Source organism: Ostrinia furnacalis, unplaced genomic scaffold, assembly GCF_004193835.3.
Source record: "Ostrinia furnacalis isolate ACB-3 unplaced genomic scaffold, ASM419383v2 OfSCF0311, whole genome shotgun sequence".
Taxonomy (NCBI): domain Eukaryota; kingdom Metazoa; phylum Arthropoda; class Insecta; order Lepidoptera; family Crambidae; genus Ostrinia; species Ostrinia furnacalis.
Window position 1 is genome coordinate 14,055 of NW_021130550.1, and position 25,210 is coordinate 39,264.

At 41.9% G+C, this 25,210-nt stretch overlaps 1 protein-coding gene across 45 annotated transcripts; it reads left to right on the forward strand.

The window, feature by feature from the left end:
• Window positions 1-334: 334 nt before the first annotated feature.
• Window positions 335-20,364, forward strand: Mhc (myosin heavy chain). 45 transcript variants are annotated; one of them, XM_028313169.1, is made up of 25 exons: window positions 339-673; window positions 1,412-1,555; window positions 2,757-2,941; window positions 3,196-3,391; window positions 3,671-3,734; window positions 3,822-3,920; window positions 4,753-4,856; window positions 6,177-6,314; window positions 6,447-6,716; window positions 8,106-8,276; window positions 9,924-10,103; window positions 10,363-10,522; window positions 10,954-11,012; window positions 11,982-12,069; window positions 12,157-12,274; window positions 13,220-13,337; window positions 14,027-14,163; window positions 14,239-14,365; window positions 14,774-14,983; window positions 15,519-16,405; window positions 16,920-16,998; window positions 17,455-17,700; window positions 17,944-19,779; window positions 19,859-19,901; window positions 20,088-20,364. In XM_028313169.1, exons 1-24 carry the CDS (start codon window positions 467-469, stop codon window positions 19,880-19,882), a joined length of 5,847 nt encoding a protein of 1,948 aa, XP_028168970.1. In that variant the 5' UTR covers window positions 339-466; the 3' UTR covers window positions 19,883-19,901; window positions 20,088-20,364. The 45 variants fall into 45 exon arrangements, with proteins under 45 accessions (XP_028169018.1, XP_028168808.1, XP_028168954.1 ...); XM_028313217.1 differs by lacking the exons at window positions 1,412-1,555; window positions 4,753-4,856; window positions 10,954-11,012; ... (1 more) ...; window positions 16,920-16,998; window positions 19,859-19,901 and adding exons at window positions 1,204-1,347; window positions 4,409-4,512; window positions 11,350-11,402; window positions 13,588-13,705; window positions 16,685-16,763 and having other exon boundaries at window positions 335-673; XM_028313007.1 differs by lacking the exons at window positions 4,753-4,856; window positions 8,106-8,276; window positions 13,220-13,337; window positions 16,920-16,998; window positions 19,859-19,901 and adding exons at window positions 4,409-4,512; window positions 7,752-7,922; window positions 12,680-12,797; window positions 16,685-16,763 and having other exon boundaries at window positions 335-673.
• Window positions 20,365-25,210: the final 4,846 nt, after the last annotated feature.

The window sequence follows — 25,210 nt, forward strand, 5'->3', positions numbered from 1 at the left end:
CATTTGAAAATAAACAGTTTTTTGAAAGTTTTTTTTAAGAATTTTTGTCATAATTTTTAATTATTTCATAATTTACCCGATGATAGATCAATCAATGCAATCGAACTTCCAGACCATCGACCATCACCATAAAAGACAATAAACAATAATCCGGCGTCGGATAAATCGGTTGGCGTGCGTCCAGACCGCATTCCGCGTGACGTAACATCCGCGAAGGGCCGTTCGGGAATAAGCTAATAAAAACGCGCGCGCATAAAACTCCGTTACGCAAACGTGCGCGCGCGCTGGCATCGGTCCCAAAGCGGGCACTACTCGAGTTACAGCCACAAATAGACGCACGCTGGGCGGACAGCTCCGCTCGATTCTTCAGCTCTCCGCAATCCACTAACCGCGCTGTGTTCCGCAGGAAGGCTCCAGGGCTCGTTTTCGTGTCTCGACTAGCCCAAAGTCTCGTTAGCCCTCCGAAATGCCGAAGCCAGTGGTCCAAGATGGAGAGGACCCCGATCCGACCCCATACCTGTTCGTATCTCTAGAACAGAAGCGTATCGACCAGAGCAAGCCTTACGATGGCAAGAAAGCATGCTGGGTGCCGGACGAAAAGGAGGGCTTCCTGCAGGGAGAAATTAAAGCCACCAAGGGCGACCTGGTGACTGTCAACCTACCTGGAGGCGAGGTAATGATAACTACTGGATAGGGCATCTTAAAGTCAATGAACCCAACGAGAGAAAGTTGTTAATTGATAGTGGAAGTAATTATCTACTTCAGAAATTATACAATGATTAAAAGATAATTCTGAAAAGGAAATGACAATCCTAGTAAACAATTTCCACCTGTGCAGTGAGATTTACATGTCTGATAAGTAAATAGTAAAAAGTATAATTATTTTAGAAGTTACACTTAAAAGTTATCTCATAAATTATAAATACTCGATAACTTTGAAACTTAAGTCGATAGAAGGTCATGAAAAGAGTCAGTGAAAATAAATGTTAAATTAATAAGACGATCTTTGGGTTCATTGTTGATGATTGATGCACTTCAGTTAATTACAATGGATATTCAAAAATGTAATAGTAATTATAAAAATCAAATTGCAAACAAAAATTTTGCAAATTAAAGGTTTAACAACATTTGTGATTGATGGAATCAGTTATTAACTTCAACTTTGTTTCAAGCCCATACTTAATCTTTGTATTGAATGAGCAGGAGAAGACATTAAAAAAGGAACTCCTCTCACAAGTAAACCCGCCGAAATTCGAGAAAGTCGAGGACATGGCTGACTTGACATATCTTAACGAAGCCGCTGTACTGCACAACCTCCGACAACGATATTATGCGAAACTGATCTACGTAAGTAGGCGCAAGATGCGCCTTTACCTTTACTATAGTACTAATGTAACTATCTCTCCCACAGACCAAAGACTTCAAGAAGGATCTTGTAGGTCAAGTCAACCCACCTAAGTACGAGAAATGCGAGGACATGTCCAACTTGACATACCTCAACGACGCTTCAGTTTTGTATAACTTGAAGCAGAGATATTACCATAAGCTTATCTACGTAAGTCAGGAGCCGGAGGAGTTGCAGCCTTGGAGTGTGCATGGCCCTCACCTCTCCAATCTCTCAACGCTGTAGACACATTTCTATTGTTGGATAGCAACCAAGTTTTAAAGTGCATTAGCTAGCCATGAACGGCGCAATTCGTCTTGGATTGATGTTTCGATTTGAGTCTAAAAGTAGTACATTGATATGCCAGCCGAATCTATTTCGGAGCGCTATTCTATTTTATTCTGTCCTATTCGATAATCTTTGTTTGTTTTCTGGCTGTATTAATATATTTGGGACAGTAAACATATCTATAATAAAAGTGTCAACGTGGACATAATCGAACTTGAAAGTTGAAACTAGTTGAGTTCCAACATAAATTGGAAATGTGTCTACAAGTGAACCAAGGTCCTGTCTCCCAACTGTGACTAATCCTTCCAAGAGCCGAACTTGAACCCTTTACACAGGACAAGTCGGTGGGAGCATCTGCAAGACGATTCTTCTTCAGATTTCTGCAATTTAGCATTAATTTGTTCTAAGTTCGTTTAGTTTTCTTCGTGTCTAGAATAGATTTCGTTGTTGTGATTTAGCATTCTTGAGGCTTCCTGGTTTCCAGAAAGCAAGGAGTTTTTCTTTCTCTGTCGGAGCACAAAGGTATCATTACTGTACCCTTGCTCTGCGTAATACATATTTTCATAGAGACCATTTTAAGTCTCAAATTTTTTTATGTTTTTGTCAGTAAAATTCTCTGATGGAAATTCATTTTGCACTCATGCTGCTTTTTGTAAAAAAATACTGTTAATTTGTGGCATTTCAAAAATTGCATTTTTAGATTGATCAATTACAAAAAAATTGCAGAGAATTTTACTAATTTTATTTGCACAGAGAACAAAAGTATCAATACAATACTATCTCTGTGCATGTGTGTTTTTCTTGGTGATTTGGTTTTACATAGATTTAAATGCCATTATCGTGTCATCCATTATAATCATCCTCTTACTTCCAAATCTTGAAGCATCTCTAAAACGTAAAAAAATACTTTTCTTGTCAAGATTTTACAATGTCCCAAATTTTTTATACATAATTTAGAATTATAAACATTTGTAACCTCCTCAGAGTGCACCATGTTCCCCATAATTTCACCAGCAAAATTACAATCACCGTCATCACTTAACCCCACCGTAAACCCTTTCTAATCATTTTGTTATCACCACAGACGTACTCGGGTCTCTTCTGTGTGGCTATCAACCCTTACAAGAGATTCCCCGTGTACACGTTCCGATGTGCCAAGCTGTACCGAGGCAAGCGTCGTTCGGAAGTACCCCCCCACATTTTCGCCATTTCCGACGGCGCTTACGTCAACATGTTGACCAACCACGAGAATCAATCTATGTTGATTACGTAAGTATTTTCATTAAAAGCCATTTTTGATGATAACTTAGACAAATTCGAGTCAATTTGGCGATTTAAAACATTAAAAAAGTAACTTCCAATAACAATAGAGTCAATAATGCAGATAAAGTTGTGGTTGATGAACAAAGTAAAAACAAAGAAGATGCTATCGTCAAAAGTAAAAAGACAAAACTCTGGTCAGTTAGAAAAGTTCTAGGGTGGATTTTTCAGACTTGTAACATAAAAACTCTCTAATTCAACAGCGGTGAGTCTGGTGCCGGAAAGACTGAGAACACGAAGAAGGTAATTGCGTACTTCGCCACCGTTGGTGCTTCCCAGAAGAAGGACCCCAACGCGGAGAAGAAGGGATCCCTGGAAGACCAGGTCGTACAAACTAACCCTGTGCTTGAAGCCTTCGGTAACGCCAAGACTGTGCGTAACGACAACTCCTCCCGTTTCGTAAGTATCCACTTTGCTTATTTTACTTTTACTAACCAATCCAAACTTGAACAAAATCTAAAGTTTAGTCTAACATTTACATTTGAAACAAAGGAATTCCAATTTCAATTGATATTTAAAAAGAAAAATCCAGTTTCAATTTATATTAAAACATTGAGTTCCCAATTCAATTTATGTTCAATTTTTTCTCCATAATTTGCGTCTACCTACGAGCATGTCGATCGAGTCTGTGCAAAAATTGTCAATACATTATCTGATCACGCTTTCGTTCTTCCCCAGGGTAAATTCATCCGTATCCACTTCGGCCCCTCTGGTAAACTGGCTGGTGCTGACATTGAGACCTGTAAGTTCCACTTCTGATGTTTGAAAATCATCTGATAGTTCTTCCAGTTTAAGTTCTATAGTCTTAAGTATTCTCTCTTTTCTCCAGATCTGCTTGAGAAGGCCCGTGTCATCTCCCAACAGGCCCTTGAGCGTTCCTACCACATCTTCTACCAGATGATGTCTGGCTCCGTCCCCGGACTTAAGGGTACGTATCAGGGATACACTAGCGAATGGGGCTAAAGGATACATCACAGTATCACATAATACTGAACATGATAACGATGATGATTTTAAAGTTAAAAAACTTTTGAAAATTGAATCACCTAATTTTTAATGTTACTCATTAAATACAATGTTACACATAAAATCATAAAAGATACTCGTATTTCTAGCAATTAAATATTTAATATAAAATTGTACATTATTTTAACATATTTGGATTTGGATCAGTTCCTTCAATTTTATTGTATTACTTGTTAACAGTGTAACTAGCTATCCACATCAAATTCTGAAAATAACTTTTATCAATAGAAAAGTCAATAAAATTTAATTCAATGTAGTACTTAATGTTACGTTTTTGCTAATACCTACATTTAGAAGTATTTGATGTTGATAGCTTTTTGAAATGTATTTATTTACACTACACTCTACAAGATTTTAAAACCAAATAATAACTTGCATTTCACTATTTAGAGATGTGTTTGCTGTCAAACGACATCTATGACTATTACATCGTATCGCAAGGAAAAACTACCATCCCCAACGTAGACGATGGCGAGGAATGTACCTTGACCGACGTAAGTCCAGCCTTCTTAGAACCGAAGGCACTGTCGGTGTTACCAATATTTGGGCCGCCGCCGCGCCGCAAGCAACCGGGCGGCGGTGGCATCTCGCCTAAGAACAGGCCGAGATGACCATAGACTAGTTTTACCTTAGTTTTGTCCTGGATCCATCCAATGTTAGCATGTGTTTTAGTTAGTTACCTAGACTTGAGGCACCAATTATCAAATGTGACTGTGATTGGTGTCCTTTTATAGCCCTGTGCTTTTTATCCAACGACGTCATGGACTACAACATCGTGTCGCAAGGCAAGACTGTCATTCCCGGCGTCGATGACGGCGAGGAAATGAGGCTTACTGACGTGAGTCCAGCATAAGACTTCTGGCTCATCTCATTCTTCAATGTGTTCCTTCCACCTTCCATTTTAGCCAACTGTTGCTTGCTGCTTCGCTTGCGGCTGACGGAACTCAGTCTCGCATGTGTATGTCAGATGCTCCTTGGTGTTCACAGAGATGTTGATGCTAAGCAACCGGGTGTCGGACTATCCCCTCATAAGTCAGGGCACGACACGGATACCTGGAGTCAACGACGGCGAAGAGTTCGAACTGACGGTCGTAAGTCACGAACTGCGCATGGAGCGTGCGGTTGATTCAGTTATCCGTGAATTGGTCTGTTTAGTATCAAAAACTCTGACATACACATGTCCGCTCCCTGCTAGTTCATAAAGGCTTTGTGCACAGGTTTTATCACGGATAGTAATAGTTACCCCGATCCAGCACAAGCACACCCACACGACTAAAATGTTGACACGATACGATTTACACACATAGGGCTGTATCGACGGGCCGCAGGAGATTCTTCAAAATTGTAACTGTTAAAATTTGGTTGATCTACAGACATGTGCTTGTTGTCCAACGACATTCACGATTACTATAACGTCGCCCAGGGTAAGATTACCATCCCCAACGTAGATGACGGCGAGGAATGTATGTTGACCGACGTAAGTGGCTCAGAGGGTTATAGAGGTGTTCGTCATCCCCAACAACTTGCCCCAGATGGCAGAAGTTTTGTAATTGTCACTCTGTATCGCGAAATACAGAGTTCAAAATTTTAGTTCTACCATTAAAATTGACTTTAATGGAAGGAGTATTAGCGACGATTTGTATAGTCAACGTATCGACACTGCAAAATGAACTTGTGGGCACGTTCGTCTATTAGGATATCACAGTGTATACGGTATACTGTGTACAGTATACTGTCTTGTAGAGTCACACTTTTCCCTACCCTGTGCACCTAGGAAAAAAACATCAAATGCCTAATCTGCTAACGCTGATCAACAATTTATTTTTTGCTAACAAAACTAATGTCATTCGGTAAGTTATCGTATTATCACAGTCTTTTATTTGTTGGTTACATTTTGCTCCACTTTTTCACGAACATTTCCTTTTGAATTAATTATCCTCACATTTTTTACAATAAAAACCAAAATTTGCTGATTTTAAAATGCTTTGTATTATAAATATTTGTTTAATGTTTATGTATTCTCATCTAATTTTTATCGTACCCTGTTTTTAGTTTTTTATCACTATAAAATCATTTCTAATCAGTTTTCCCGCCAATTTAAAATCAATTTCCCAAACTCATCATATTCGAAGATATTAACGCATTTTTGGTATTATAGCAAGCCTTCGACATTCTGGGTTTCACCCAGGAAGAGAAGGACAACGTATACAAGATCACCGCCGCTGTCATGCACATGGGTTGCATGAAGTTCAAGCAGAGGGGTCGCGAGGAACAGGCTGAGGCTGACGGTACCGAGGTAAATATAAATTTCTATGTCATTTCTCTCAAAAAATATGTGAATATCAAAAGTAGTAAAACATAATCATGCAGGCAATAAAGAAGCTTATGTGAAGGAAATTACTAACAAAAATGACATTTTCTTTTCTAGGACGGTGACAGGGTCGCCAAGCTCCTCGGTGTCGACTGCCAGGACTTGTACAAGAACTTGTTGAAGCCCCGCATCAAGGTCGGAAACGAGTTCGTGACCCAGGGTCGTAACAAGGACCAGGTCACCAACTCCGTCGGTGCCCTTTGCAAGGGTATATTCGACAGGCTGTTCAAGTGGCTGGTGAAGAAGTGTAACGAGACCCTAGACACCAAGCAGAAGAGGCAGCACTTCATCGGTGTACTGGATATTGCCGGTTTCGAAATCTTCGACGTGAGTATTCGTGGACATTGGCAACAGATGCCCCCTTAGGCAAGATACAAGACAAAAAATAAAAATAAATAATTTGATCATTGAAAATTTTAATGACTTTAAAATGCTCTGATATACTTTTAGTATCAGAGATTTGGTTAATTTGGTTAAGGGCAGATATGTACCATCCTAGACTGCATCTCACTTAACACCAAGTGTGATTGCGGTCAAAGACCTAGCTTGTCATGCATAAAAAAATGAATAATTGATGTTTAAAAATATCGATGGAAGTATAATGAATCTTGCCTAAGGTATTCCACTCTATAAATTGTGTAATACACACATACTGCTTTCCTTGTAATAAATTACTTAGTAAAACAATAAATATTTATTTATTACTAGCTGACCCGGCGAACTTCGTACCGCCTTAGCGTAGAGATTTTCTTAATATTTTTTTCCGTAAGAACCATCCTTGGACTTCCACAAACATTAAAAAAAAAGAATTATCGAAATCGGTTCAGCCGTTCACACGTGATGCCGTGACAACGCGAAACGGGTTTCATTTTTATATATATAGACTAGCTTTCTGCCCGCGGCTTCGCCCGCGTGGAATTTTGTCTGTCACAGAAAAACTTTATCGCGCGCGTCCCTGTTTCAAAAACCGGGATAAAAACTATCCTATGTCCATTCCCGGGACTCAAACTATGTCCCTGCCAAATTTCATCGAAATCGGTTGCGAGGTTTAAGCGGGAAAGCGTAACAGACAGACAGACAGACAGACAGACAGAGTTACTTTCGCATTTATAATATTAGTTGGGATTGGGATCAATTCATTGTTGAAATAAGGAACGGCAGTATGTGTTTTTCTTTGTACAAGTATACGGATTTCATCCAAATCCTTACAGTTAATTGTTACAGTACCTATACTAGAAATAGACTTATAGCATAGAAATAATAGATAATAAGACTAGACCAGTAATAGACGGATGACAAAACTGGGAATAGATGATAAGACACTGTGATTTCCTTGATATTAATGCCAATTTGATTTCTTAGTACAATGGGTTTGAGCAACTTTGCATTAACTTCACAAACGAGAAACTCCAACAATTCTTCAATCACCACATGTTTGTGTTGGAGCAAGAAGAGTACACCAGGGAAGGAATTCATTGGGAATTCATTGATTTTGGGATGGACTTGCTCGCCTGCATAGATCTTATTGAGAAGGTATAACTAGGGTCCAACGCCCTGGGTAGTAAAGTGTCTTTAACCCTCGATGTTCCAGATGTGATTTCTAGTTCATAGTATAGCTATAGCATCCCCGCTGACTAATGGATTATCATAGTATAGAAAGACTGTCGCTAACCGTGTTTCCTTTCATTTATCTCGGCTTCCTATTGTTTAAAAAAGTACAACGGATTCGAGCAACTCTGCATTAACTTCACCAATGAGAAGCTGCAGCAGTTCTTTAACCACCACATGTTCGTACTCGAGCAAGAAGAGTACAAAAAGGAGGGCATCAACTGGACCTTCATCGATTTCGGAATGGACTTGCTCGCTTGTATCGATCTTATCGAGAAGGTAATAGTCGTCGCGATCGTCGGTTTGCGCCCGCCGTCGATGGGGCACGAGGCGGGATTAACGAACTTCAACTTCCGTGCGCAATAGAGACTCGCACGGCCCTCACGTTCAGGAGTTAGGGACTGAACTGCGGAACGAAATCCGCAGCCAGCACAATACCCCTTAGCTTAACCCACCCCGTTAATCTTCCTGCAGTTCAACGGTTTTGAGCAACTCTGCATTAACTTCACCAACGAGAAACTTCAGCAGTTCTTTAACCATCATATGTTCGTACTGGAGCAAGAAGAATACCAGCGCGAAGGCATCGAATGGACATTCATTGACTTTGGCATGGACCTTCAAAATTGCATTGACCTTATTGAAAAGGTAGATGGCGGCAACGCAACTGAGAACGCTTGCAACTCGCCATTATCGGGGCTTTTGAACAACCACTCAAAATTTCCATTGATATCTTTATGGCCTAAATTCAAATTGGAACCACTTTGAAATGTTGTTCAAGGGCTCTTCAATGCTCTGTGTGGTTTTTGTGTGTCTCTATCTTCTTTCTAGTAATATCTCACACACACCAACACGTAAACGACTAGTTTTGTTTAATTAACACGTGTATGTTTTCATGTTTCCTCCAGATGAACGGATTTAATCAGCTATGTATTAATTTTACCAACGAACGATTGCAACAGTACTTTAATCATTTCATGTTCGTGCTAGAACAAGAGGAGTATGAGAGGGAAGGGATCCAATGGACCTTTATAGATTTTGGTATGGATCTTCAACCGACAATAGATTTGATAGAAAAGGTATTAGAAATGTATCGTTTACAGCTTAAAGTTTCGGGCCGCGTATAGTGGAGCTTCGGGCTGCCGTAATGAGATGCCGCAAGATGCTGGCTATGTCCCTCGCTCGCGGTACTGTAATTAAACAGAAACTTGCTTCTACCACACACGCACATGTCCAAAACGGCCAGCTAAGCTACTGCCTACAATATCAATCATGTAGATTCAGCCAACTACCGCGCGTTTTGAATAAATTCCTAAATTCACCGCTGTTAGGTCTGCGCACGATTCGCAATGAGGATGCAATATTTTGAAGTACATAAAATAACTTATTTTTGATAACTTTATCTAATACGGTAGACGATAACAGCTTCACTGTGTCTAAATAAAGGTAAATAGGCTTCTAACTCACACCGCAAATATGGTAGGCAAAGCACACACAATACACATTTATTTTCTGCATGACGCTTCTATCATCTTTCAGCACAATTACTACTAAACACTATGTAGTTTTAAGTACTTACATAATCGAGCACCGATCTTTTAAACTTTAGTAGCAAAAGTAAATTTAATTGTAATTTTTGTAGCAGTAATTTGTAATAAATTTTAATAGTAAATGTAGTTTGAATATTAATAGTAATTTTGATTAAAATCATTAATTTATCTTTTAATGAGTTTCAACTTAAAGATAACTTTTTTTGTATTGAATTAGATAAAAAAGAAACATTAATAAGTAACAAAATAGCAATCAATTTGAGAGTAAGCAAATGTAAATTTAAATTTCAGTAACGTTAGAAAAAAATTGACAAAAATTCCACCACTTAGGCTGTCCGCGCCGCCCCTTCGCGTCCTAATCTCACCGGTCCGATTTCAGCCTATGGGTATCCTCTCCATCCTTGAGGAAGAGTCTATGTTCCCGAAAGCCACCGATCAGACCTTCGTTGAGAAGTTGAACAACAACCACTTGGGCAAGTCTGCTCCTTACCTGAAGCCCAAGCCCCCCAAGCCCGGTTGCCAGGCCGCTCACTTCGCCATTGGTCACTACGCCGGTAACGTAAGTATCTGACATTTTCTTCTTTGTACATTATGTTGTTTTTTCAATTGGGTGTCTATCACCAAAGAACTTGAATAAGCCACGTTTGATACAAAAAGATTAACTTAGTAAAAGATAGTCATTACTCATGTTAAAGCGAGGCTCGCTCGTGTCTAATTTGTCTAATCGTCGAAAATAAACGACGATAGACAAGTCATAGGGTCGCTGATTAACTTGCACCGTGTACCAACTTTGACATATGATTATCTTTGTGAAACAGGTCGGCTACAACATCACTGGATGGCTTGAGAAGAACAAGGACCCCCTTAACGACACCGTCGTCGACCAGTTCAAGAAGGGTCAGAACGCGCTGATCAAGGAGATCTTTGCTGACCACCCTGGTCAGTCTGGTGACGCTGGTGGCGCCGCTGGTGGCAAGGGTACGTTACTTTTGTTTTATATAGTCCCAACTGAAATACTTTTTGTAAGAACTAGAATTTTATATTATTATGATGATACTTTTTGAATTTGTAAAGATTATTTTCAATTTTTAATTAAAATGACAAGCCATCATCTAGATTTATCTGACAAATAGCTCAGGAATTTTGGACTGGAGACGAACACATACCAGGTATCATGAGCTAACTATGTCAGGAAACATATACATACTTAACACAAACTTAAACATTCAATAAAAAGGAAACTACTCCTTAGTAACATTCATTTCAACTCATCGTGGAACTTGACCCAAGAGCACAAAATACTTCAGTGCTCTTGGTCCATTATCACTTATAATCGCTGATACAACATCCAAATCAGCATATACGACTGATATCTTTTTTCCTTTCTCATGCACTTTTTAAAAAAATAGGCGCTGGTGGCAAGCGCGCGAAGGGTTCTGCCTTCCAGACCGTATCATCACTCTACAGGGTAAACTGGAAACTATGTCCACGATTTGCTTCTGTCTTCACGTGGCTTCACACTATCCTATTGTCTTCACGCTTGAGGCTGGTCTCTATAATGGCTCCTGCGTTTACTGTACTATCATTACCATTATCAATATCATCATCTTGACAGAAAGTCAAACATTAGGGGCCAGCCTTTTACGCTCTCACTTTAATCGTCCACGTCTGTGTATGTGTTTCGTTCAGCTCGTCTTCGGCGTCAATGTTTGCAGGTGTTAGCCGCGAAGTCGTCTCGCTGTATCCTTGTGATGTCATTGTGCTGTCTTTTTTACTAATAAGTGCTTGTTAATGTACCTCCATAGGCGGTCGCGGTAAGAAGGGCGGTGGTTTCGCTACTGTCTCCTCCGCTTACAAGGTTATTAAGAGTATTTATGTAGATTGTTTTTCTGTTATTTTACAAGACGTAGAGCACTACCTGGATGTAGCCTACGCAAGTTGAACTAGACATTGAATTGTTTAATTTGTAGATGTTGAAGAGTAATGTAGAAATGACCTCCTCACATCTGATTTAGTAATTTAATTTAGTGCACTGTATTTTTCCATCGTAGACGCACAGATTACTTGTTGTGTCGATGTAATTATCACCGCTCAGCTGCAAAGGAGTCCTATAAGAAAACTATGTGTTGAATAGGAGGGCGCTGCCTTTGTTGCTGTAGATACAATGCTTTTGTTTTCTGTGTGCTGTATTCGTTAACCGTTGTGGTGTGTATTTGGTTAAAAACGCATCTTACATCAATGTACTTGTCGCAACTTTCATCCCATCGTGTTTTATTTGTTACGTAGACGATCATTTTAGTATTACAGAAATAATCGTCTACTTCAATGTATCTTGAACAAAAGAATACATACTTGAAATTATTAATGAGTGCATTTTGTTTAACAAGAAAATCCTCAAAATTGGTGTCGCTTGCTAATAAACCGTTAACATTCACAGGAACAACTTAACAACTTGATGACAACTCTGAGGTCTACTCAGCCTCACTTCGTGCGTTGTATCATTCCCAACGAGTTGAAACAGCCTGGTGAGTAATAGTTCAAACTTACAGCAAAATCTTCGCGAAAGCTGATCGTCACCTGTCGCACGAGTACATGACGTTTTTCTCCGCCAGGTCTCATCGACTCTCACCTTGTGATGCACCAGCTGACCTGTAACGGTGTGCTTGAGGGTATCCGTATTTGCCGTAAAGGTTTCCCCAACAGGATGGTCTACCCTGACTTCAAGCTCCGGTAAGATTTCATCTGATATTTTATTTTTAACCTTAAAGTAATTTCGAGCAATATTTACGAGGTTGCGACTCACTTATGATGTTTATTTTATCTTCACACCAAATGGATTAAATTTATTTCGATACATCTGGATTCTTGGTAGCTGAGTCAAAACAAAATTCTTTTGCCATGGATATCTGGAGTTTATTCTTAGTGCTGCAGCTGACTCTCTGACGTCATCCCGACACTTATGTCTATGCGTTATGATATGAGTAACATTTTCTAAAATTATTGCTATAAATTCGCACCCACTTGCGTTGCTCAAGCTACTTTAGATATTTTTAATATCATGTTTTAGTTTAAGGTGTTTTTTATTTAGGTTTTTTTAAATTAGGTAGTATAATAATAAGTTGTTTCAATAAACAGTTACATGATTCTTGCGCCCGCCATCATGACTGCCGAAAAAGATCCTAAAGAGGCAGCTAGGAAGTGTTTGGAATCAGTACAGCTTGACCCCGAAAGCTATCGTATTGGGCACACCAAGGCAAGATGAGAAACTGATACCATCCTAGAATGGTGTTAGCATGATAGAGTTGTACCTAGTTGGAACATACATACAATCTCTAAGGAAATAGAGTTGTTTTATACCCTTCCAAATTTTTATACCCACCCATTATGACATTTCTCGTACATACATATACCTACGTAGATTTGAAAGTTCTTGGTTTGCACCTTTTCCATCAACACGTAGCAGTATTTAGAAAATGTAATGCGTATGTTTTTACCTCTTAGTTTGATCATGTCCGGAAACTTCTAAAACACGATTATCAAATCATTGAATCTGACTTTGGCGTGGTGTTTTAGATGTTTCTAACAACCCTATATACCCTAGTTAAGATACATGAACAATCGTATCCACTATTTCGACATTCCCTCATTGTGTGTCCATATTATTTGATAATGTAGCTACAAGATCCTCGCCCCTCAAGCCGTCGACAAGGAAAGTGACCCTAAGAAAATCGCCCAAGTTATCCTGGACGCTACGGGTTTGGATGTCGAGTCCTACCGTCTCGGTCACACCAAGGCATGTCTTGTACCTTTCAGTAGATAGAGGATTGGACCACAGCGATCCCAAACACCCGGCGGATTGCAGGCTTTCAAACGCTTAGTCGAATTATAATCAGCACCTTCTAAGACAGGTGTTATAATTTGACCCCATACCCTTAGCCGCTTACCCCGAGCCCCTACGATACTGGCTCCTGTGTGTTTTCCTTTACCTATACACAAACACACACGTACACGATGTTTTTATATTTTGTGTGCTCCCAAACCAGATACAAAATTCTGTGCCCGCAACTGATCAAAGAACCAATTTCGCCTGAGAAAGCCACCGAGAAAATTCTCGAACAAACCGGCTTGGATTCCGAGTCTTTCAGGCTTGGAAAGACAAAGGTAGACACAGCATGCTACACACACCCTAACTTCTACAATACTCTCTGTGCATGATTTTAACCCGTGTGTTGTCCTTTCGTGTTAAAATATTTTTATAATTATAAGAATTGTTATGTATGTATGTATTTTTTTAATATTTATCGTATTTATATTTAACAAATATTATATAAAATTATCTTTCAATGTATTAACTGATATGAAAAGTATTTTTTATTCATAAAATATGTATTTGTGTAAATTGGTGTACGTTTATGTTATAACTTGTCAAAATTCGTTTATCTTCCACGTCTCCGCTTCGGCTAACACTTATCGTATGAGCAGGTGTTCTTCCGCGCTGGTGTCCTGGGTCAGATGGAGGAGCTGCGTGACGACAGGCTGTCCAAGATCGTATCTTGGCTCCAGGCCTACATCCGTGGTTACCTGTCCCGTAAGGAGTACAAGAAACTGCAGGAACAGAGGTAACTATAAATAAAACCGACTCCAAATTAGGACATGTTCATAAACGATCGAGTCTGACCAAATTTTTTTCTTAGATTGGCTCTCCAAGTTGTCCAGCGCAACTTGCGCAAGTACCTGCAACTCCGCACCTGGCCCTGGTGGAAGTTGTGGCAGAAGGTCAAGCCTCTCCTCAACGTCACCCGTGTCGAGGATGAGATCGCGGTATGTATCTATCAACACACTTATTAAAATGATTAAGCACTCTGACCCAATATTGGTGGATATAGCCGCATGATTCAGCGGAACGCAAATAGCCGACCGCGCCCACCTGACGGTTACGTGACACCGAAGCACCTGTCGGAGCCATTTCTGGAATCCACGCCCCGCGCCTGCGCCGCGCTTTTTCCTTACACAATATGGATGCGGGGGCGCCGCTGTGGAGCGCTGGAAATCTCCAGCGCGCTCAGTTGCGGGGCGGTCGGCGGCGCGCGCACCCTTCCTGCTCTCTCGAACGAACCGACCAATACTGTGTTTAATTTTGATTGATGTGAAACTGATTAGTGAACGATGGCTTCGGTGCACGTGTCTGAATGGGCCGGAACGATGGATAAAGGAGAGGATATTTTACAGAAACTGGAGGAGAAGGCAGCGAAGGCCCAGGAGGCTTTCGAGAAGGAGGAGAAACTCCGCAAGGAGCTTGAGGTGCTCAACGCCAAGCTGCTTGAGGAGAAGACCGCTCTGCTGTCCAACCTCGAGGGCGAGAAGGGATCGCTGTCCGAGACCCAGGAGCGTGCCGCCAAGCTCCAGGCGCAGAAGACCGACCTCGAGAACCAACTTAGGGTGAGTAATTATTACATCAAATTAATTATCATCTAATTAATTACTTCTAATTTATATCAAACTTAAAATTTGTACGTGTCATGTCAACTTGAATTTGTCGCTAAATATTTAGCCCTTACTGAAATAGAACCGGAACTAGGTCGCATGCGACTTAAGTGGATAGGTACATATTGCAGCTAATTAATTAACGGTTGTCAAAACGCAATTAATTAAAACGAGTTGGCACAAACCGTGTTAGAAAAACTAAATCCTAACGCTAATATTACTCAAACCAAATATGTTAGCACACCTACAGTGTAGTCGAGCCGGCAACCAGATTCGCCCGTGATGTTTCTTTAAATAAACATAAGTTTGTTTATACGGGAAATAGTTTGAAGTTAAAAATACGCGTTTGCAAGCTGCACGGATTTTATTGCGAATCATTAATGGCAGCTATTATGTGCCGATAGATACGAAGCAGGTATATTTAAACAGGTTACACCAATTTTTGTGTAAATATTTTTCAGTTAGCTAATGCACACTTGTCTAATTGTAGGACACCCAGGACCGCCTGACCCAGGAGGAGGATGCCCGCAACCAGCTCTTCCAAGCCAAGAAGAAGTTGGAGCAGGAAGTCTCCGGCCTGAAGAAGGATGTCGAGGACCTCGAACTGTCCGTCCAGAAGTCCGAGCAGGACAAGGCCACCAAGGACCACCAGATCCGCAACTTGAACGACGAGATCGCCCACCAGGACGAGCTCATCAACAAGTTGAACAAGGAGAAGAAGCTGCAGGGCGAGTCCAACCAGAAGACCGGCGAGGAGCTCCAGGCCGCCGAAGACAAGGTCAACCACCTCAACAAGGTCAAGCAGAAGCTCGAGCAAACCCTCGACGAGCTCGAGGACTCCCTTGAGCGCGAGAAGAAGCTTCGCGCCGACGTTGAGAAGCAGAGGAGGAAGGTCGAGGGAGACCTCAAGCTCACCCAGGAGGCCGTCGCCGACCTCGAGCGCAACAAGAAGGAACTGGAGCAGACCATCCAGCGCAAGGACAAGGAGATCTCGTCGCTCACCGCCAAGCTGGAGGACGAGCAGTCCCTTGTCAGCAAGCTGCAGAAACAGATCAAGGAACTGCAGGCCCGCATCGAGGAGTTGGAGGAGGAGGTCGAGTCCGAGCGCCAGGCCCGCGCTAAGGCTGAGAAGCAGCGCGCCGACCTCGCCCGCGAGCTCGAGGAGCTGGGTGAGCGCCTTGAGGAAGCCGGCGGTGCCACCTCCGCTCAGATCGAGCTGAACAAGAAGCGCGAGGCTGAGCTGAGCAAGCTGCGCCGCGACCTCGAGGAGGCCAACATCCAGCACGAGTCCACCCTCGCCAACCTCCGCAAGAAGCACAACGATGCTGTCGCCGAGATGGGCGAGCAGCTCGACCAGCTCAACAAGCTCAAGGCCAAGTGAGTATTATACATTTTCCAATAACCAAAATTAGAATTTAGTCGAATCAACAATTTCAGGATCTTAAGTCTTTAAATAAAACGCATTTATGCGTTGATGGTTGCTATTTTTAGCATACACCTGAATCATAGTCTTATTCTATCAGACAAAATTTTATAATGACTGTAAATCTCCTTGACTGATCTTGACGAATTTATATTCTAATTTCTCGGAGATTATGAGTGGCTAACTATTAGGGGATGTGGAAAAATCTTTATTGAAATATAATGCTAATCCAGGGCTGAGCACGACCGTGCATCTTGCTACAACGAGCTTAACAACACGCGCGCCGCTGTCGATCAAGTGGCAAGGGAAAAGGTAACATGTCCTCCTACGGCATGTGTACCGCCTGGGGTGAACCTTGCATGGGACCTCTTACTACCCAAGACACAACACAAACCACTCCCTGTTCAGGCCCTCGTCACGACGCAACTCAGGCAACATACTAAATTGTTTTAAATTCTATCCATTCAGGGCTGAGAAAGAGCGTTCTCAATACTTTAGCGAAGTCAATGACCTTCGTGCCGGACTCGACCACTTGTCCAACGAAAAGGTACAAAAAAAGGAAAAGCTTTGGCATCAGCCATTGCAGGAACAGATAGCATCGCTTCGCAGCTTTCGCCAATTAGTCGAAAATAAAAATAGACACTCAACATCAAACACATAACTCATCCCAACCATACAAATCTTAACATTAACCTACAAATTAATTTACTTGAAACAAAAATAGATGAGCTATTCCGCATGGTAGCAATAACGCTTGGACAATAATTGTGTGATATCATTAATTACAAATCAATTGAAAAAAGAAAGCATGACAATTAAATTTAACAATCAATTAGAGACTCGAAAAAATAACATTCTCACCAAATTAACAAAACAATATTTAGAATCAAGGAATGTAATTAACAAGTTTTCAATCAACTAATCCTCAAATACACAGTCAAATTACAAATTAATTTTACATCATAATTTTCTGATCAAATACTAAAACCTTATTCTCAAATAGGCTGCCCAAGAGAAGATCGTCAAGCAGCTTCAGCACTCTCTCAACGAGGTCCAGAACAAGGCTGACGAGGCCAACCGCACCCTCAACGACCTGGACGCCGCCAAGAAGAAGCTGTCCATTGAGAACTCCGACCTCCTCCGCCAACTGGAGGAGGCTGAGTCCCAGGTGTCGCAGCTGTCCAAGATCAAGGTCTCGCTCACCACCCAATTGGAAGACACCAAGAGGTTGGCCGACGAAGAGGCTAGGGTTAGTATTAATTTCTCATTAAATAAGAATTCTCAAATCATTTTTATCTTCAGTTACTGGTTAACGGTAAATTTGACCCCCTAAAACATTCACCATATACATTCCTTTATTTGTTATGGTGTGTATTATTGTTCTCATTCGATCATAGTCTACATTCAGATTTTGTTTGACTTTTTGTGTCAACATTCCATAGTGAGAATTAATTAATAATCATATTTTTAACCAAAACATTTTCTTTTATAGGAACGCGCTACACTTCTTGGCAAGTTCCGCAACCTCGAACACGACTTGGACAACATCCGCGAACAGGTCGAAGAGGAGGCTGAAGGCAAGGCTGACCTGCAGCGCCAGCTGTCCAAGGCCAACGCCGAGGCCCAGCTGTGGCGCTCCAAGTACGAGTCCGAGGGCGTCGCCCGCTCCGAGGAACTCGAGGAGGCCAAGCGCAAGCTCCAGGCCCGTCTCGCCGAAGCCGAGGAGACCATCGAATCCCTCAACCAGAAGGTCGTTGCCCTCGAGAAGACCAAGCAGCGCCTCGCCACCGAGGTCGAGGACCTGCAGCTCGAGGTCGACCGTGCCACCGCCATCGCCAACGCCGCCGAGAAGAAACAGAAGGCCTTCGACAAGATCATCGGAGAATGGAAGCTCAAGGTCGACGACCTCGCCGCCGAGCTCGACGCCAGCCAGAAGGAATGCCGCAACTACTCCACCGAATTGTTCCGCCTCAAGGGTGCCTACGAGGAAGGCCAGGAGCAGCTCGAGGCCGTCCGCCGCGAGAACAAGAACCTCGCCGACGAAGTCAAGGACTTGCTCGACCAGATCGGCGAAGGTGGCCGCAACATCCACGAGATCGAGAAGGCCAGGAAGCGCCTCGAGGCCGAGAAGGACGAGCTCCAGGCCGCCCTCGAGGAGGCCGAGTCTGCCCTCGAACAGGAGGAGAACAAGGTCCTGCGCGCTCAGCTCGAGCTGTCCCAGGTCAGACAGGAGATCGACAGGCGTATCCAGGAGAAGGAGGAGGAATTCGAGAACACCCGCAAGAACCACCAGCGCGCTCTCGACTCCATGCAGGCTTCCCTCGAAGCCGAGGCTAAGGGCAAGGCTGAGGCCCTGCGCATGAAGAAGAAGCTCGAGGCCGACATCAACGAGCTCGAGATTGCCCTCGACCACGCCAACAAGGCTAACGCTGAGGCCCAGAAGAACATCAAGCGCTACCAGGCCCAGATCAAGGACCTCCAGACCGCCCTCGAGGAGGAACAGCGCGCCCGCGACGACGCCCGCGAACAGCTCGGCATCTCGGAACGCCGCGCCAACGCTCTCCAGAACGAGCTGGAAGAGTCCCGCACACTCCTGGAACAGGCCGACCGTGCCCGCCGCCAGGCCGAACAGGAACTTGGCGACGCTCACGAACAGCTCAACGAACTGTCCGCCCAGAACGGTTCCCTGTCCGCCGCCAAGAGGAAACTCGAGTCCGAGCTGCAGACCCTGCACTCCGACCTCGACGAGCTCCTCAACGAGGCTAAGAACTCCGAGGAGAAGGCCAAGAAGGCGATGGTTGACGCCGCCCGCCTCGCCGACGAGCTCCGCGCTGAGCAGGAGCACGCCCAGACACAGGAGAAACTCCGCAAGGCCCTGGAGCAACAGATCAAGGAACTGCAGGTCAGGCTCGACGAGGCCGAGGCCAACGCGCTCAAGGGAGGCAAGAAGGCCATCCAGAAGCTCGAACAGAGGGTACGAGAGCTCGAGAACGAGCTTGACGGTGAACAGAGGAGACACGCCGACGCACAGAAGAACCTGCGCAAGGCCGAGAGGCGCATCAAGGAGCTCACGTTCCAGGCCGAGGAGGACCGCAAGAACCACGAACGCATGCAGGACCTCGTCGACAAACTGCAACAGAAGATCAAGACCTACAAGAGGCAGATCGAAGAAGCAGAAGAAATCGCCGCCCTCAACTTGGCTAAGTTCCGCAAGGCACAGCAGGAGTTGGAGGAGGCCGAGGAGAGGGCAGACCTCGCCGAACAGGCTATCAGCAAATTCCGTGGCAAGGGACGTGCAGGATCTGCCGCGAGAGGAGTCAGTCCGGCGGTAAGTTGATCTCCCTTCATCCCACTTCTTGTATTTCATCTCAATATACAATATACTAAACTCGTAATTTTTCGTTCAGGCGTCCGTTAAAGGGCGTCCCTAAGTCAGCACTGGAGTTATAAGTAAGTTGGCAACTTGTGGTTGTCCCCTACAGCACCGAGAACCGTGCTGCTCCCCTGACCATAGTTTTGTCCATAGTATAGTACCTAAGAATCCATCAACATACATAGTAACCGGCATGTCTCCTGCATGTCATGATCGTTGCAGAAGTCACAAGGGTGTGTTCTAATGTTTTCTTTTCCTTGCAGCCCCATCGCTCGCGCCCTGCCCTGGCTGATGGCTTCGGCACCTTCCCACCTAGGTTCGACCTGGCGCCCGAGGATTTCTAAACGTTCCACTACACAAAAAACAAAACGGACTGTACAGATTTTTCGTTGAAATGTAACTCAATTTTTTATACATAGCAGTTGGATGTGTTACGAAAGCGTGAAACGAGAAACTGTAATTTTTTTAAACCACAAAAAAATATACACTAGTGATCTAATCTTTTTACGGAAGGCTATTTTGTAACTTGTTGATATTTATTTATATTATACCGTGGAGTATGTGCCGCGAGGCGGCGGCGCGCGCGCCGGCCGCGCCCCCGAGACACAACCGCCAGCCCCACACCGGCCGGCGCCCGCGCTGCCGCTGCTCGTTTTGACATCTAATAAAGCGATATCGTTGTCATAAAATACTATCCGTGAAGTTTTATTTTAGATTTCCTTCTTTCAAACCCTTTATACACCTTACACACACGAATAACGACAGCATAGTATGCAAGAGAAGCAAGAGAAACACTTGTGTTAGGATGTTTTTAAAGAAATTCTCAGATTTCTGCAGATATATACTTACGAAAATAGAACAGCACATTAAAGAACAGATATGAGGTTGATCTAAAAAATAAAAAATACATAGTTGGCATGATTACTGAAAAGTAGCAAATACATAATTGGCATAGGAGTGTATCTAAGAATTCGGAAAAGAATGAGAGCGATACCATAGTATGTATTGTATACCACACAAAATAGACATTACATTAAAAGTTTGTAGCAATGCAAATTAAGTGGTCTTATCACTAATTAGGGCCCAATAAAGCTTCAGGCGCCCATGGCCCATTACTATCAAGATACAGAGACTGGACAAAAATTAAAATTTGCCGCCCTAGGCTTCAGCCTGCTCAGCCTGCTGGTGAATCCACCATTGAGTCGTATCGTGATCTAATAGGTACAAGTACCTAGTTGATCCCTGAAAAATTTGACTAGTATTCCACAAATTACTAATAGTCCCGTTAGCCCCTCGTACTATGCTAAATATGCTTGCCCGAATGGGTCACCACAATAGTCGAGCGGCAGCGGGTTCGAACCCGCGTTCCTTGGATGACGAGTCGGCCAGTCCGACCTCTTCACCTATCGTAGCTTCTAACTTAAAATCGACCAAAGCTACAACTTTCTCGTTTTAAAATTGCACAGTGCTGAATATTTTGTTATATGGCTACCTAGATGAAACTGTAAATGCCAATAACCCTGCTTCTCGAGCAGTCGGGTAAAAGACGCTGACATTCGATTCCCAATTAATTAAGAAATTCGTGTAAAGTATGAAAACAAGTATCGAATGGCCGCTCCACATCCTTATTATTATGCAGGTGCAGTAAACTTTGTTAAACATCCATCACAATTATTCAAGAACTTGATCTTTAAAACAATATACAGGGTGTCTTGAATTCTGTTGATATAGCCAATTGAATATTACGATCGTCTGAGTGGCACTACAATGTTAACAATATCTGATTATGCATAATTTATAGCCACGTATTTACCTACTATTGATATTTTTTTTATCAAGTAAGAGTTTCATTTCCGATAACCGGACATTACAATGTAATAACATTAATTAAAATATCAAGGGCACGACTCTTAATGTGATCTTGTATTCAATATTTTTATTGCATGCGATAAAATTGTTAAGACGAAGTGCTCTGTAAGGAATGTTGATAAAACAGTAACTGTGGTGAATTAAACTTACTATCTTCAGTCAGGGAATACCCTAAATTTTATAATTTTATCTCAGAATGATGCACATTGACCTTAGAGAATACATTGACACGTAATATGTCACATGTATCAATTCATGCTGTTTGTTTCCTTATTAAAGAAAAATAAAAATATTGTAAAGCAAGTGTCATATTTAAAGGTGTATGCGTAAACGGTGTGTTTGCATAAAAAAATATATTTTTATTTGTATTTTGTATATCTGTCACTTAACTAATAAGGCTAGCTTGCACCATTTTACTTTAACTTTAACAAACGTCAAAAATCTACCAAAATCCATACAAAATACCGATACGATTATAGTTACGGTTATAGTTAGGTAGTTCAACTTAGCCTTATTTAAAATAATAACCGGTACGTAATCGTTCACCCTGTATAATTGTTATTAATAAAAGAACCGGTGACCAAACTCAGTTTAAAAGTGAACGCACAGCACGATGTACGCGCGGGCTGTAGTGTTTTATTTAACGTTCGTGCTAGTTTGCAGTAATCGATGTTACTGGAATAATAAGTGCTCGAACAAGTATTTCGGCAGCAAAACCATATACGATGAAGTGCGAGGCGATATCAGAGATGCGCACGAGTTGAAAGGTGAGGTTTGTTTACGTTATTCGTTCAATGCATTTCGGATAAGAATGTATGGTGAGTATGACATTTCAACTTGTAGGTGACGTTATAGGCCCGTATTTTGAAGTTAAAATCTACACTTATAGATTCGTTTATTTTATTGTTCTCATCATTTTATAATCAAAGGATAACTATGGGGTAATTTAATTTAGGCTTTGTCCATGGGTTTTGATATTTTCGGGACGTTGATTGGATTATGACAATAAGTAAAGTACATAGATGTTAAAAATCTTATAGGCAATAGAAGGTAACGTCTTGAAATTATAATAAGTGTGCAATGTGTAGAATCTAAGTTTAAAGACAGTGAAATTTAATCGTATACATAGTTTGGCTTTTAAAGATTTTAATAGGTGTGTATTTCCTACCGGTAAATACTGTAGGTACCTACGTCGACTATTATAGTTTAAAAGAAGATAAATGTTCAGAAACAACAATGGAAAACGTTTTATTTTTCACCAGATGACGTATTTTTGTAACTATTGTAATTCTAATAACTAACAAAGTTAAAATTCATAAGCGACATGGAACAATACCATAGAGAACAATACTATGTCTCAAACTCAAATTACATGCCTGGTAGATGAATACAAGCGTTTTAGAACAAGAATATTAATTATGTGCCTTAGAATACGTGCGACTATTTCTGTAAAATTAATATTTAACTCATCATCATCAACAGCCCTTTAAAGTCCACTGCTGGACTATGAGCCTCCTCCACTATAGTGGAAGGTTTCGCCATAATCCCCACGCTTGGCAGGCGGGTTGGAGATCGCAGTTTAAAAGATTGAGGTTTGTCCGAGAGCGCTGCTTCCCGTTCTCTGTTTGATTAGTGGTCCCTAAGTCGCCTCTTACGACACCCGCGGGAAGAGTAGGGATTGGTGACAAATGAATTCTACTCTGCCATCACCACACGGCACTTAACTCATTCAAACTAATATTTTAAATCCTAACAACTCTATTGCCATAAATTATTGACGCATTGAGAAGCGAATTATCTAACACCTTAACCATAGAAAATAAATGCCTAAACTAAAAAAAACTCTTTATTCGCACAGTGACGTAACATTATCAAAATTACTTGGCTCAAAACACAAAAGAAAATGTAATAACAAAAGTTTGAACTTGACTTTAATCAGCCACGGATTATTACAATCGCATTGTTGACCGATTCCCCAAGATAATGACGAATGACCATTGTTGTTTTTTATTCAGATGCTTAAGCTGAGTCCGCACTACGGTTTTTTCCCGTAAAGGTTCGGCCAAACCAACGCGATCACACGCGATCAGCCGGCGTGCAGCGATGGCGACCAGACTTGAGGTTCGGCCAAACCCAGTGCCGTAACTAGCCTTTTATGCGCCCGGTGCGAGAAATTTAAAGAAATGTAACCTTTTTGAATAAAAAGTAACCTTCTACGGGGGGGGGGGGNGTTGTTCATGGATTCAAAATTCAAAAATGTGGCTGACAGCAATGACAGCGTAACGTGAACTATATGTATAGATGACCCACGCTGAACTGTCCCACCAAACTCAATGACAGGGGGGCGCTACCATCGTTCAACTATATGGTTTCCAACATGGCAAAAATCTGAACCAGCGATCCGGTATTGACGGTGGCGCCCCACTGTCAATGTCATCGACAGGACAGTCCAGTATTTTGGAACTATACATCTCCTCAGCTAGATTGACAGATTTGCTTAGAACTTCTAAGTTAGAAGTGGCGCCTTCCAAATGAATATAGACAGAAATTGTCTCATAGTTACGGTATAGGTACTTTTGTTTGTGTATGTAATATTGCGAGCAAGACAAGGTGGATTTATATTTGTCTGATGTGTCGTGACGTGACGCGTCAGAACTGTATCGGTTCCATACATAAGCCATCACAACACAACACGTTACGCACTAGTGTGAACGTTACCATCCTACTAATATTATAAACGCGAAAGTTTGTAAGGATGATGGATGGATGTTTGTTACTCTTTCACGCAAAAACTACTGAATGGATTTTAATGAAACTTTACAATAATATAGCTTATACATGTGGGATCTTGTGAACGAAATATGAACACTTGATTTTGGAAAATATCGTCTTTTATTTGAAAAACCACACGCTCGTCTTTGCAGTAAAAATCAGAGTCTCGCCATCTTAGATTATTTGAATTTATATCCATTCATTCCATTCTTTCATTCATTCAAACCTTTCACTCACTCATCAACGTTCCGTTTCCCACATTCGGCCATCCTGCTCGCTGACTGTCCTCAGTCATACCAGGTCATTCATCATCGTCTTTCACACTTAAAACAATTACAGAATGCTTATGAAGCTATAATGCAATTATACAATATTAAACACTTATTGTACTAAACTTTACTTTCAAGTGCTACTACTGCGCACTGTTACATTATACTTTGATTAACTAAAATTAGTAAGTTCATACAATAACTTTGGTAAATTACCATCTTTCAAATCGAAAACGACTTTAATTCAGGCTAGGACCGATGGAGAATATTTATTAATCAAAAAAGTTAATTCGTGTTTTTTACGTCTAATGCTTTTGCAGTTCCATTGGACTACCTCTGTCGACATTATTATTGCAAGTTAACTGCGAGATTTGGGAAAGCTTTTGCGCAACGTTGGACGGTAAGGTGTTTTTACGGCCAGAAACAATTTGGAGGATAAGAGAGAGAACCAGGTCCAGAAGGTTCTCCTCTCCTAA